Below are 12,934 nucleotides of genomic sequence, written 5' to 3'. Positions count from 1 at the left end.
AAGGAACTCATTTATATAAGCATGTGGTGCTAGCCTAGTTGCTTTGCTGGACAGCAGCAGCATCCAAGGCCCAGGCATCATGCAGCGGGTCAGACAGAACTCTGGCTCTCAATCATGTCTGATTTCAAATTTGAATCACACTTTTTTTTTTTTACATAAGCAGCGTTACCGCCGTACACTGTGTACATACTACTTTATTAAATTAAATGATGCAAAAGCATCATGAAGCAGTTTGTGTGTGTGTTGATCCTCTTGGCGCCCCTTAGATGCTGGCACGTCAGGCAGCCGCCTGTACAGCCTTATGCAAAGACCGGCCCTGCCCACATCCATTGGGAGCTGACGGCACTAACCTAACCGGGCCTCCAGGACCCTCACCTTTATAGAACCCTAGTCAGCTGACCGATTCGAAACCTGAGACTTCTCGAAAAGCTCACTTTGCTCTCTGGCAGAAATATCCCAACTCACGCCAAGGGCTACAACCCACCTTACAAAGCTCGAACCAGACAATTTTGAGATGTGTCTTGAAAGTTTTTTGTAGGTCTATGAAAAACAAAAAAACCCCACCTTTTTTCAAACATTATTTAAACTTTACCAAATTTGCATGATTTCGCGTTCTGGTTCCAATTGCCGGCTGAATTTGCTCAACTTCCATGTAGCAAAATAACCCGTTCTGTGGGATTTCTGCCACTCAGTTAGGTCTACAACCACATTTGTAAATTTGTACAATACATCCGTGAATTTACATTGAATCCTTCTTTGTTGTCAACTTTTGTTCACAAAATCACCTGATGAGTCTGTCTCAGCTTCCTGCAGAGGGGCGTATACAACCCTCGGATCGTGTTGTCATTCACGCTGTCTAAACAATCCGTTGTCCGTATCGGACCTTTATTATTACTACCAGGGTATTTATCACTACTAGGGTATTTATTACTACTAGGGTATTTATTGAGCGCAGACCTAGATACGAGAAGCAACACAGCACTTTGCAATCATATGGCGAACAACATCATGAGGGGAACAGAGAAAGAACGGAGTGAGTAGCTAACAGGGGAGGGGGAAGGCAGGCAATTTGTCAGCAAGGAACCTAACCAGTTCATGCAGTCACATATGCTTAAATAATCCTGGCAGCAGTTCTTGCAAGTCAGCACTTTTCAGTGCTCCTGTCTCTGCCTTCTCGAAAAACGACCATTGTCCTCAGCCATTTTATTAAACTACATTGTAGTGTAATAGAGTACGCTGAAAGGGAAAAGCAATGGAAACAGAAGGAAGCCATAATAAGCTGAAACTGGGGGAGGGATATATGTAGAAGATTAAGAGCTCACAAAGCTACAGCCCAGGTTCTGGCAAGGTTTAGATAATCTTTGAAGGGGAAATAACTGATTGCAAACCTGCTTGCGGCTGTAGTCCAGAGCCTAGTTGGATCCAATATTAAGCATATTCAGAGCTTTAAGTGGGCTATAGCTTAGGTACAATACCTGTTTGAGTCCTTGCAAATGCAGTACAGACCAGGGCCTGTAGTGGACTCAGGCTTAGGTGTGCGGCAGTGTACATGTGAAAGCCAAGCAGCCCAGAGCCCGTAGTCAGCTCAAGCTCCTGTAGGGCAACTTGTTGTCAGGTAGGTTAACTTCAGTCTGAAAAGCACCCATGCAGGAAGGAAGCAACTACTGCTTGCAATCATATGGGCATCCCCTGGGAATACTTGCAGGTAGGTCTGTGCTGTGTCTACATTTCAGGAGCAAAGGAATGTGAGGCGCCAGGAATGAGACACAGTCAGAGACAGCTCCTAGTTTTGGCTCTAAACATTTATTCAAAATAAAAGGGGGTTGGAAAATGCCTAGCTATTCCTATCCTAAGAGGTATTTCACTACCCCAACCAAAAACTAAGGGTCTGCCCTGTGTCAAGATGTCCAAAGCAAAATGGCTTGTGTCTGAAACCCTATCCTAGCCCTCACACTCTACAAGTAAATCTAATGTGATGAGGATAATGTATTTGGGCTTGATGGAGCACAAATGTTCAAGATCAAATGAAAAATGTAACTCAAACACAAAAGTTCACAGTTCCAGGGCATTGCTCCCTTCCCCAGGGTTCTCTTCAACAAAAACAAAAAATCAATTACACAACCAAAGTTCTCTATAGTCCAGGATGATAACTCCCTTCTGTCGGCATCGCAGTTCACTGCCGGGGAGCTGTCTCCCTTCCGCAGGTCTCTTTAAAACACTTAGAAACTCCTACGGATATGAGTCTTCCTATAGGGGGTGGAGGGAGTCTATGATCAACAATACAATTTAGACTTGGCTTTGCCAGGTGTACTCCTTTGCCAGGTCTTTCTCATGTGGCTTCTTTACACACTTGCAAACTTGACTTTGCCTGGTATACTCTCCTGCCAGGGCTTTTCTCGTGTGGTTACCTTTACACACTTGAAAGCTTGACTTTGCCTGATATACTCTCCTGCCAAGGCTTTTCTCTTGTGATTCACTTTCACACTTGCAAACTTGACTTTGCCTGGTATACTCTCCTGCCAGGGCTTTCCTTATGTGATTCACTTTATTTACTTGCAAACTTGACTTTGCCTGGTATACTCTCCTGCTGGGGCTTTTCTCATGTGATTCACTTTACACACTTCACCTTGTTGTATATGTCTCACATTCACTTTGTTATTATTCTGAAGACATAAGATATCAAATTCCTATTCATTCACTTCACTTACGTTCATCTGTCCTTGATAATGTTTCTGCAGTGCCCCGGTGTTCCAACTTCCCTTCTCAGTACTCCCCGGCTTTACTTGGCGTTCTCCAGCTCTTCTATGGTAAATGGGTTGCAGCGTGCCAAGGTCCTGCTTTCATTTCACAGGCTTGTTGGCTCTGCTAAACTTCTCCAAAGTTCTTTGCTGCTCATGCCTTGCTGTGCAGCCCTTCTTCATGTTTGGGCAGCTTCAGTGCTGCTGCTTGGGTCCTGCTGCCATCAGGGAGACTTCCCTCTTCCACCTCGCACCGCTCTGGCACAGCAAACCAGCATCTGCAGTCTACCTTCCTTCACCGCCCCTGAGCCGGCTGGCTCTGTGGTCTGCTTTGTGGTTTGGTTGTCCCTCGGTTCGGACCAAGAGGACAAAGCTTTCCCAGGCAGTGTCTTTGCTCTCCATGCTGGTTGGGATTTTTAAATGACCCGGCACCTATCACAGGTTTGCCAACACTAAAGTGTGTGATGTGCTTCTCGGATTCATTAATCTTCATTCCTTCATTCAGTCTCTGCGTCCCAGTATTTCTATAAAAAAAGTAATAGATAGGCAGTTCTTCGTAGCTTACTGATGGAGTATTGAAAAATGTAATTAGTAGATTTGGAGGAGGTTTGAAGAGTGATCTTTATTACTGTGTTCAGTATCCTCGTCCCAGTACTTCTATGCATATGATATTGGTAGGCAGTTCTTGGTAGTTTATTCATGGAGTATTGAAAAATGTCATTAGTAGGTCTTGTGGTCTCTAGAAAAGGTTTACCAAAGTATGCCATTAAGGCATGAAGAATGGAGGGAACATCCCTATATGGGAAAGGGGATACCATGTATCGTCAGAGGACTTCAACTTCCTCCCATGAGGGTTGCCTTCCCCAATGTGATCCTCCCTTGCATAGCCGCCCCAGGGTCAGGATCTGGTAGCGGCTGCCACATGAGGAGAGGTTACCCCCAGGAAAGAAGTGATGACATCATCAGATTTATCACAGGAAGTTGACCTAAAGACAGAGGGTTATAATATATGAGCCCTGGAACTAACCAAAGAGAGTATGTGAGACAAGGAGGAACCAAGGAAAGGTGAGCCAATCCTCTAGGATCTATAAACTGTCAGTGACCTGGATGCAGTCAGCAGAGGGCTATTTTCCTGGAACTGCCTTTTTTTTGTAGACTGTGGCATCGGGCTTGGAGGAACACTAGGCCCCCTTAGATTAGACCCTGTGACGAATCTAGGGTATTCATCCTTTCTCCCTCCTCCCTTCTCCCCAGGGGGGGAGAAACCCCCTTTGAGGCTAGGGAGGAGAGCCTGCTCATCAAGACCCTCGCTAGGGTTCTGGGCAAGTGGGATCTCACTGGGAGTGACTCAGCTCTAGGGGACAAAGACTCCCATTCCCAAAAGGAACTCCCTATGAGAGAAATACTATTTGCTTATGTGAGAATAAATATGCTTAGAAGGGTCGAGTGCTGTTGGGCTGTGGAGCCAGTGGCAACACGAGAGATTCGAAGGAACAGAGACAAACCCTGGAAGGCCGGTAAAGAGAGCAACCGCTGCAAGGACGGGGGTCGGGAAAACTGTCCGACTTGGTTGCATGAACATAGAGTTCCTGTGATTGGCTTGGAGCCCATGAATGATACTGAGCCCATCAGGCGGCATAGGTCCTCCACTTCCCCTGTGTGAAGACTGCAGAGGCGGGCAGGTTGAGAAACAGAGACACTGATAAACCTCAGAGACGGGAGAGTGAAACAAGAGGAAGATGCGTCGACAAAACGCCAAACCCGGGGAACCAGCCCAACGCTGAAGAAGGTAGACTGGTGGTCCAGGGAAGGGGCAGGCAACTGGAAAAAAGTGAAGTAACCTTAAATGTGGGTTATGAGAGACCGAGAAATCCAAAGTGTGAACATTGGCGAGGGCCACAAGTGTTTTCCAGTATAAGGAATCAGGAAGGCCTGGAGGCTCCTCTAAGAGGCACTGCTTCCGAAGATGGTAGGGCTACATGGTCGACTGACTTGGGTTGTGTGTTTTCTGATGGTGAATGGGGTCGTATATGTGCGGGTCCTTGCAGCTCCAAGGTTAATTTGGACTTGAAATATATCCAACAGAAGATCTCGCACTGTTTTTACTGGTCCCTCTGGAAGATGAAGCATTGCAAGCTGGGCCAGGATGACACTTGTTGGAATTGCAAAAGGGAGGTGGGCACCATTCTGCATGTTTTGGTTGTGTCAGAAAGTCCAGTCCTTTGGGGTGAAGTCTTCCAATGTGTGGATCTTGTGTAGGGTCTTTCTCTTCCTTGTACCCCCATGATATATGCGTGTGCTGGGCTTGTTCCCGATTGCCATTGTTCTGCCGGCTGGTTGACTCTTTTGGGCGTATGGGGCTCTCTTAGTGGCCAAGTAACAAATTACATTTTTGGAAAAGGGGTCTCAGGTCCTCTGTGGATGGCAGGTTGCATGATGTGTCAGTTCTTTCGAGCAGTGAGACAGTGTCCTTTTGGTTTAAGGAAAAGCTTGATAAATATTCTGTCATTTGGGATGTTTTTAATGGACTGTATGTTTAATGCCAGTTTTCCCCCTCTCACCCCCCCCATTTTATTTATATGTCAACAAGTGTTTTATTATATTTCCATTTCCAAGTCGGAGGAAATGCCTGAGAGACTCACCCTTATACTGCAGGCTGTGGCTCAATTTTACAACTGTTTTTAAAACATTCCGAGAGTGCTGACCTGCTGCTTGATTGTACATCCCACACCTTTTAAGTTACTGTACAGCTGCAGGTTACACCCCCCCTCCCCTACCCACACACACGCACACACATAGCACTGTTCTTTCTATTGTATGCCAGAATGTAACCAGCGTGTGACGAGCCCACGAACATGTCTGGCACAGACTAAAGTAATGTTCAATCAGAAGGACTTTAAAGAGCCTTGGGATGGATTAATAGCCATTAAAAGCAGAATCAGTCCTTAACTCACCGTTGCTGGTCAGAGTTCAAGCCCAGGGGTATCTGTCTGATAGTGTATGGATAGTGGCGAAATGCTCATTAGAAATCTGTAGAAGGGCCAGCTCCAATAAGAGGAACTTTAAATGCATTTATTGGCCCTCTGTGCCCAAACAAAATGTTCTTAATATGAACCCTGGCATTGAGCCGTAGAGTTACAGGTGTACTCACGGTTTTGCTACCTGTATCCCTGTGCCACAAGCCGATGCCACCAGCATCAGTGCTTTCAGTAGACATGTTTTTAAATAGGCGGAGAATGAATTTTAGGAAGATGGTGGCCAAACTATGTATACTAGGCATGTTGCAAGGCATGGATAAAGTAGTAGAGACTACTATGTTTGTTGTGCTGGATCTGGTGCTCGCCAGTTGCGTGATTGAAAATGTGCTTGCAGTTCAATGTTATCTGACAAGTGTACTGTTGTTACACAAAGTAATTGAATTGGCTGCATTGAAATGTGATATTAAGCCGACAGTGAATCATGTAGATGGGTCATAAGCTATGGTGTGTTCAATGGGACAGCCTTCAGGTTTAGGTCTACTGCCGACACTCCACCACTTCCATCTATTACCTAACATTCACCACACGGGCAGGCATCCCTCCTCTCTGGTAATTCTGTTATCACTGCATATAACCTTCAGGATTCTGCCAACACCCATGTTTTTCTTGCATATTCCTCACCCATTCTGCCAACAATAACTTATTTTCTAAAACGTCCTTTCCGTGTTCGTTCCAGGTTTGAAGCCCAATAATCTATTCCATCATACCCAAGTTTGGTTTGATTGAGATTCTTTCAATAATCCGACCATCTACCCCACCAAGTCTGTGCTTTGGGATATTCCCATGCCAGGCGGGTAACATGTTCTTTCTGGATATTAACGCCTGCGCTATATCTGTCATAGCAGCCTGTCCATGTCTTTGAAACGCACCACTCACTCCGTAGCCATCTAACAGAGTCACGCGCCTAATTTCGGCTTTCTGATGCCCTCCCCTACTCGGCCACCCCCCTGACATTCTACAGAAGGCTCCTTATTGCAGTTGGCGCGGCTTCACCAAGCCACCAACCCTACATCCCCTTTAAACAGTGATTCAACTTCTTGTATTTTGTGAACGAATTTCTATTCAGTTAGAATAATAACATGATTCTGACAAATACATGGATGAAAGGTTTTCTGATTAATTGCTTTCACACATAATAAATAACGAACAGGGTACGGGAAGTAATGAATAGGGTTGCAAAAAGTAAGAGGAAAAGGAAAAATAATAGAGTGAAAAATTAAGGAAAAGGGTGGGGTTGAAATGAAGAATTGTGGGTCTGAAGGAAATTCTCCATTTAAAAAATAAATAATAATTTGTCGAAAAAGTATTAGTTGATAAAGGTACGTTTTAGCGAATTCATCAGAATGTGTAATCCGTCATTCTGACATAAAGCTCAACAAAACTTGAAAAATATGACTTTGATGGTATTGTTTGTCTGAGATTTTCTGAGGGCCCAGATATTTTAATAAAAATACAAACAGTAGTTCAAAATACTAACAATTCCACCCCACTAAACACACAGATCAATGCAAACTTAGATATATGCTGGTGATTCTGCGTATAGATGAAACACGGGCAGAAATGCAGAAAAGTGTAAATGCACAATGGACACCTATGAATGTCTTTTTTAAAGTAGGGAATGTTCCCGTGCTATATCTAGGCCCAAGGTATAAAGGCCAGGGGCTAGAACCTAGAAAAGCCTTTACTCTAGAGCTTTCAAGACTACCTTCGCCGTTTGTAGTTGCTCGACAGTATTGTGCTGGCCTTCTTATCACTTTTTCACTCTCACAAGTCAAAGCAGGCCACCTGCTCAACTGCATTTGAACACTGGTATGTGTATTGCTGTCTATCGGTGGCTCTAAGAGCTCAGAAGTGTCCAAATGCAGGCAGCGGTGGTTTCCGGTTTTCGCTAGACTGATGGCTTGAAATGTAGAAGCATGGAAATTGGCCATGATGGCTCAATGCAGTGAGTTAGCCTACAACATATGGTTTCAGTGATGATTTGCACCCACTTCAAAGCTTGACTGGATTCTGTGGGCAGTTAAACGCAGCAAACCCGAGCTCGAAGCATAGGGGTTGGGGAAGTAAAATAGCATCAGCAGCTTGATGGTAGTTTCAACTTTGTCTCGATCAGCAGCTTGATGGTAGTTTCAACTTTGTCTCGATATGCTCCAAGTGGCTTGAATCAGGAAATGCAGCACCTGTTAGCTTGCAGCACGCTGTGGGTGCTTTCACCAGCCCCTTCAAGAAAATGATGCTTTACCCAACTCTTCCCAGTCCAGGGAAATAATTTAGAGTTCCTTGCTGGGTGTTTGCCACAGTCCTGGGTAGTGCTCCTTGGCTATCAGGAGTCTTCAGTAACAGTAAGGCTTTCTTCCAGCAGTCGCCTCTCTCGTCCCTCAGAGGCAGCTAAGCGGAGAGCCATCAACTCTGGAGATCTTGCCTTCATCTTACACAAGGGACATTGTGCAGCTCTAGCTCCAACAAGATTTCCAAAAGATGTATTTACTAATTACGATGATGACACCCAGCTTCTGATTGAACTCACAGGCGACTATACTGACAATTCTTCCACGGTATAGAACCTTCGTAATTTAGTGAAGTGCTGGATGTCGGCAAACTGGTTATGCCTGAATAGTTCCAAAACAGAACTATTAATCTTCGGGTCACCTATTTCAAAAACAAAGCTGGATCATCGTTTCTCTAACTTCCTCATTGAAGGGCACACTATTCATGTTCAAAAAAAGGTTAAGACCCTTGGGGTGATGTATGATGCCTCCATGGCAGCTGACACCCAGGTAGAAAGTGTTGTCAAAAAAATCTCACTTCCACCTGAGGCTATTGAGGCTAGTAAAGCCTTACGTGTCTCCATAAAACTGTGAAACCCTTGAAAGAGCGACCATCATGCCACAACTCGATTACTGTAACGTTCTTTTCAATGGGGCCAGTAAATTTGCCTTACACAAATTACAGGTTGTCCAAAATGATGCAGTAGGGAATGTAAAAAAGTTTCCCAAGGAGGGAGCCCATTTCGGAACATAGGAGAGCCCTTCATTGGCTACCTGTTCCTTCTACAATCCAGTTTAAGCTAAATATCATGGTCCATAAATGCTTATTCGGTGCATCTCTTTCTTACCTTAAATCGAGCCTTACCCAGCAACAGGAGACTAGATCTACTCGGTCTTCCAACACATACAGACTGATCTGTCCTAGATCTTAAAGATCAAGAGGCAGTCGTTCCTTTCCAGTGCATGCTTCCACAGCCTGGAATTCTCTTGCTGTGGAACTTTGCGTGGAAAAGATTCTTCCTATGTTCCGCAAGAGACTGAAGATGCTTCTGTTCTCTTAATATTCTGGCTTCCCTTGACCCCTTCCCAGGATCTCCTGTAATGTGTATCTGTCCTGTTTGCCATGTTGTCTAACCTCTTTTTGTGTGCTTTGACGCCTCTGGGCTTAGGTGCGTTGTACATTTCAACACCACCTTTGTCAAAATACAGAGCGCTTTCTAAAAGTGAGACTTTAGCAAATCTGACTTTCATGGTAGAAACCCTTTACTTGAGCACCTGAAATTTAAAAATCTGGGAGATTTTGCCCTAGAAGATGGAAATCCGTCACAACAACGCAGTGCGACCTTAGAACCAGGCGCACACTGAGCACTTATTACCACCATTGAGACTCTGATCGTCTGTATTCAGAATGAGGCTGCCATTTTGAGCAGTGTGAACCCAAAGCTGCGAGACGAAGGCGGAAGGTCTGGAGAGCATTGGCGAGAGTGCTGCGAACGAAACCGCTAGCCTAGGCACCCACTGTACACCTGAACCACAGAAACTGTGAAAAAGAGCATTCCAGTTTGAGTCTGAGCAGACGCACCATTAGCACTCCGAAAAAAACGGTGAGACGAAGAGAATCACAAGTGTAGCGCAGAGACCACTGACCGCTAAGTGGTTCTTTTGAGTAGTCCCGAGTAAGAGACGGACCCCTAATTCCCAGTTGATTCCATAAACTATTTGCAATCGGGTGTCGCCCTTCTTTCATTGCTTATTACATTTCTATGTTTGCTACTTTTTTGTGCTTTGTAGCAGACTGCAACAGAACTAACTGCACTATTTTGCCCTCACTTCACAAGTCCTTGGCACCATAGCTCCCTTCCATACAACTGGTTGGTTGCCATTGGAAAGGGTCTGTGCTTTGGTGTGTTGTGAGGTAAACACAGTAAAGGCTCCATTTCAAGTAATTGACCCTATTTATGTAGCTCTTCGGGGTTCTAAGGGGTATAATAGTAGGTGTCATGATTTCCCCATTTAATGTTCAGTTCATCAACGTTTGACACTGTTGGATTCAAACCTGTGACTGATGACAGTAATTAATTAACTTTCTTACACATGACCTAACAATACCCCTGAGTCTATTCTTATCATTGGCCCTAATACTCACTTAGCTTTGTAAACCTTGACTGTAAGCCTACTCAATGACCATTACGTTGACCCCAACAGAAACCCTAAGCCTTCCCCAAGGTCTAACCTTTACCTTAAAGTTTATCATGACCCAAACCCTAATCATGATTCTAATCTTATATTTGAATCTAAACCAAATCATGATCCTTTATAAATTACGTTATTAGCCTACTGTCATTTTTGTGTTGAAATTAAATGTGTTTACAATGAAATGATTTTGCAATCAAATCGTTATGAAATGAAACGCGCACCAAAAATTATTTTAGAAATACATGTGATGAAATTACAATATAGCAATGCTCTTCATGGTGACACTTATTCGTGTGTTTTCCCATCTCTTCCCTCTACTTAAGCAAACTTTAAATATGTTTTGGTTTAGAGATATAACATGGTTAATCGAAAAACATGACCGGATAGTCTTACATCCCATAAATATTTGAAATACATCTTCTTTTGAATGCTGACTCATGGCGTGCTTTTTTTCAGATATAAAAGAGAACAGTAAGAAACGAATTTAAGGATGAGCACCACAACAACCCCGGAAGCAGTGACTTCGCCACAGCAAAATGAGGAGCAAAGTCTCATTGACCAACTCTCTGAAGGCGATCCTGAGTATTTGAAATATCACAACACGCCGGCTGATCTCAGACAGGACTTCAACGTCATGGAGGAGAAGAAACGAGTCACCATGATCCTACAGAGTCCTGTGAGTGCAAGACCACATGTATACTTATCAGATCCCATGTTGGTATCCAATAGAGCAAAGAGGAGTGTATCTTTATCCTCAATGCAATTTCAGTGAGTGTGTGACATGGTTTAGAAAACAAGAGGTATGGAAAGACATGGCTGCGGTGATCAGTTTCACGACATTCGCTCTATCATGGGTGGGAATGACATGTACCTACCTCAACAGAACTCAGTTAAAAAAGTAATATTCTATTAGAAATGCACTTCTAAAGTAGCAATTGGGGCATTGTTTTGTGTGCAAAAAAAGAACGAGGTAAATGAGTCGGGGTCATCATTTTCAGCATGGTAAATTGTCATTGGCTCAGGGGGAGTCAGGGGAGGAAAGGGTTTTTAAGAGTACTAACTGTATGTGGTGTATCCTATACCACTCTAGCGCTCACTTTCTCTCTATCGCTCCCTCTACGCTCTCACTCTCTCCAGACTCTTTCTCTCTTTCTCACTCTGTCTCTAGCTCTCTCTCTTGCTCTCTTTCACGGTTGTCTGACTTGCGTTTAGCAGAGTCACATATCTTGAGATAGGGGAGCTATGTTTTTATGGTTAAAAGAAGGATGAGGGCAGCAGAGATGGAGGCATCCTCGATGCGCGGGCCAGCCTGGTACTTGGAGACTCATTGCGTGTGTCCGGTAGGAACATCTCCATCACACTCATGGTGCAGCGTACATCCAGGCAGAGGGGCTTTGGTAGACCTTGAACAGAGTTGTTATTTTCGATTTTCTCGCTAATAATGAGTGTTTTTGCATAATGTAACAAAAACATGGCACAGCCAAGCAATAATTGGCCCACTTGCAAAAAATAAGCATTGCCTTGGTGCACACGGAAGAAACAGAACATTGTTTTTAATGTAAGTGTGAACCTTTTGAGAGAAAATTGGTGTGCATTCTCGGCAAAAGAAAGACATGATTTAATTGTATGTTGGCTCTTTTTAAAATGGTACAATGCTCATTTCTAATTATGACTTACGCCTGTTTTACAGAGAAAAATACATCAGCAAAATCTAGAATCACCATATTCATTTTTTTCTGACAGAGGTTTACCATTCCAAGAAACAGAGTCTCTTACAGTTCTGTAGCCCCAGGCCTGATTAGGGCCCAGCTAAAAGGACTACATTGCTTGGGCAAATTATAACTAAAAGGCGCAGACCAAAGGGTAGGGTTAAAAGTGTTTTATTTATTGTTGGTTCCTTACCTGTTTTACAATGGACTTAACCTTCCAATCCCACTCTGAGGCTGGAAGGAATGTTGAAGGGAGAAACCCTCTCTTTCCAAGGAATGCGCTGGGCACGTGAGATAATGTTTTACAATGGAAATGAAACTATTGGGATTGACATTGTTTCTGGATGGAGAGAAAAAAGGCAGGAAGCTGATGTTTGAGCTCCCTGGCGGGCCGTGGCCTTGAGTACCTCCCCCGGTGCTAAATTAACTTTACACATCAGGCTGCGAGGAGAACCCCGGGATGCATGCCTGTTGCAGCACGGGCTCCCACAGGGCCTGCCACTGCAGAGGCGTAGACAGAGTAGGACCTGAGTGGGCAAGGCCCACCCAAACTCTGTGAATGCCCACTCAGCAGCGCTGTGTAAGAATTTACAGTTGTTAATGTCACTGCGGCGGGCCTAACTACCTTAGCTTCAGTCCCCACTTGTTAGGCAAGTAATACGATTGTTCTGTGAGTTAGTTGCAAGTACACCACTCTCCCCGCAATTATGTATGGTTATTACCCAATTTAGAGCGCAAATGAGCCGTAGGTGATCACTCTCTTTCCTGTGGATTACACACATATCAACCACCAAAGTAGCCAACTTAAATGCGAAAAACATAGTCTATAGCACTCGAGCTACGTGCAGAAGACCAGGTGAAGTGCGGTGGATGTCTGAGGGCCAGTCCCCCTTTGGCCTTCCTTTAGAGCCCTGAGTTGCCTCCTTAGTTAGGAATATCCATCCTTCCACAATAAACGGGGGTACTAACCATGTTTCTTGCAGGGC

General features: G+C 44.3%; 1 protein-coding gene across 5 annotated transcripts in view; it reads left to right on the top strand.

The window, feature by feature from the left end:
- Positions 1–12,934, top strand: part of ADD2 (adducin 2) — a 573,955-nt gene that overhangs the window by 139,371 nt on the left and 421,650 nt on the right. For 4 of the 5 annotated variants that reach the window (XM_069617650.1, XM_069617649.1, XM_069617648.1 and 1 more), the window contains one exon: positions 10,696–10,915. In XM_069617650.1, the coding sequence (XP_069473751.1) occupies positions 10,730–10,915 (186 nt within the window). In that variant the 5' untranslated portion in view covers positions 10,696–10,729. Of the gene's footprint in view, positions 1–10,695; positions 10,916–12,934 lie in introns of those variants that run through there. The other variant, XM_069617651.1, reaches the window with a different exon arrangement.

Source organism: Ambystoma mexicanum, chromosome 10, assembly GCF_040938575.1.
Source record: "Ambystoma mexicanum isolate Mex_15411 chromosome 10, UKY_AmexF1_1, whole genome shotgun sequence".
Taxonomy (NCBI): domain Eukaryota; kingdom Metazoa; phylum Chordata; class Amphibia; order Caudata; family Ambystomatidae; genus Ambystoma; species Ambystoma mexicanum.
The sequence above is the reverse complement of the archived record's forward strand: the minus strand, read 5'-3'. Positions and strand labels throughout refer to the sequence as shown.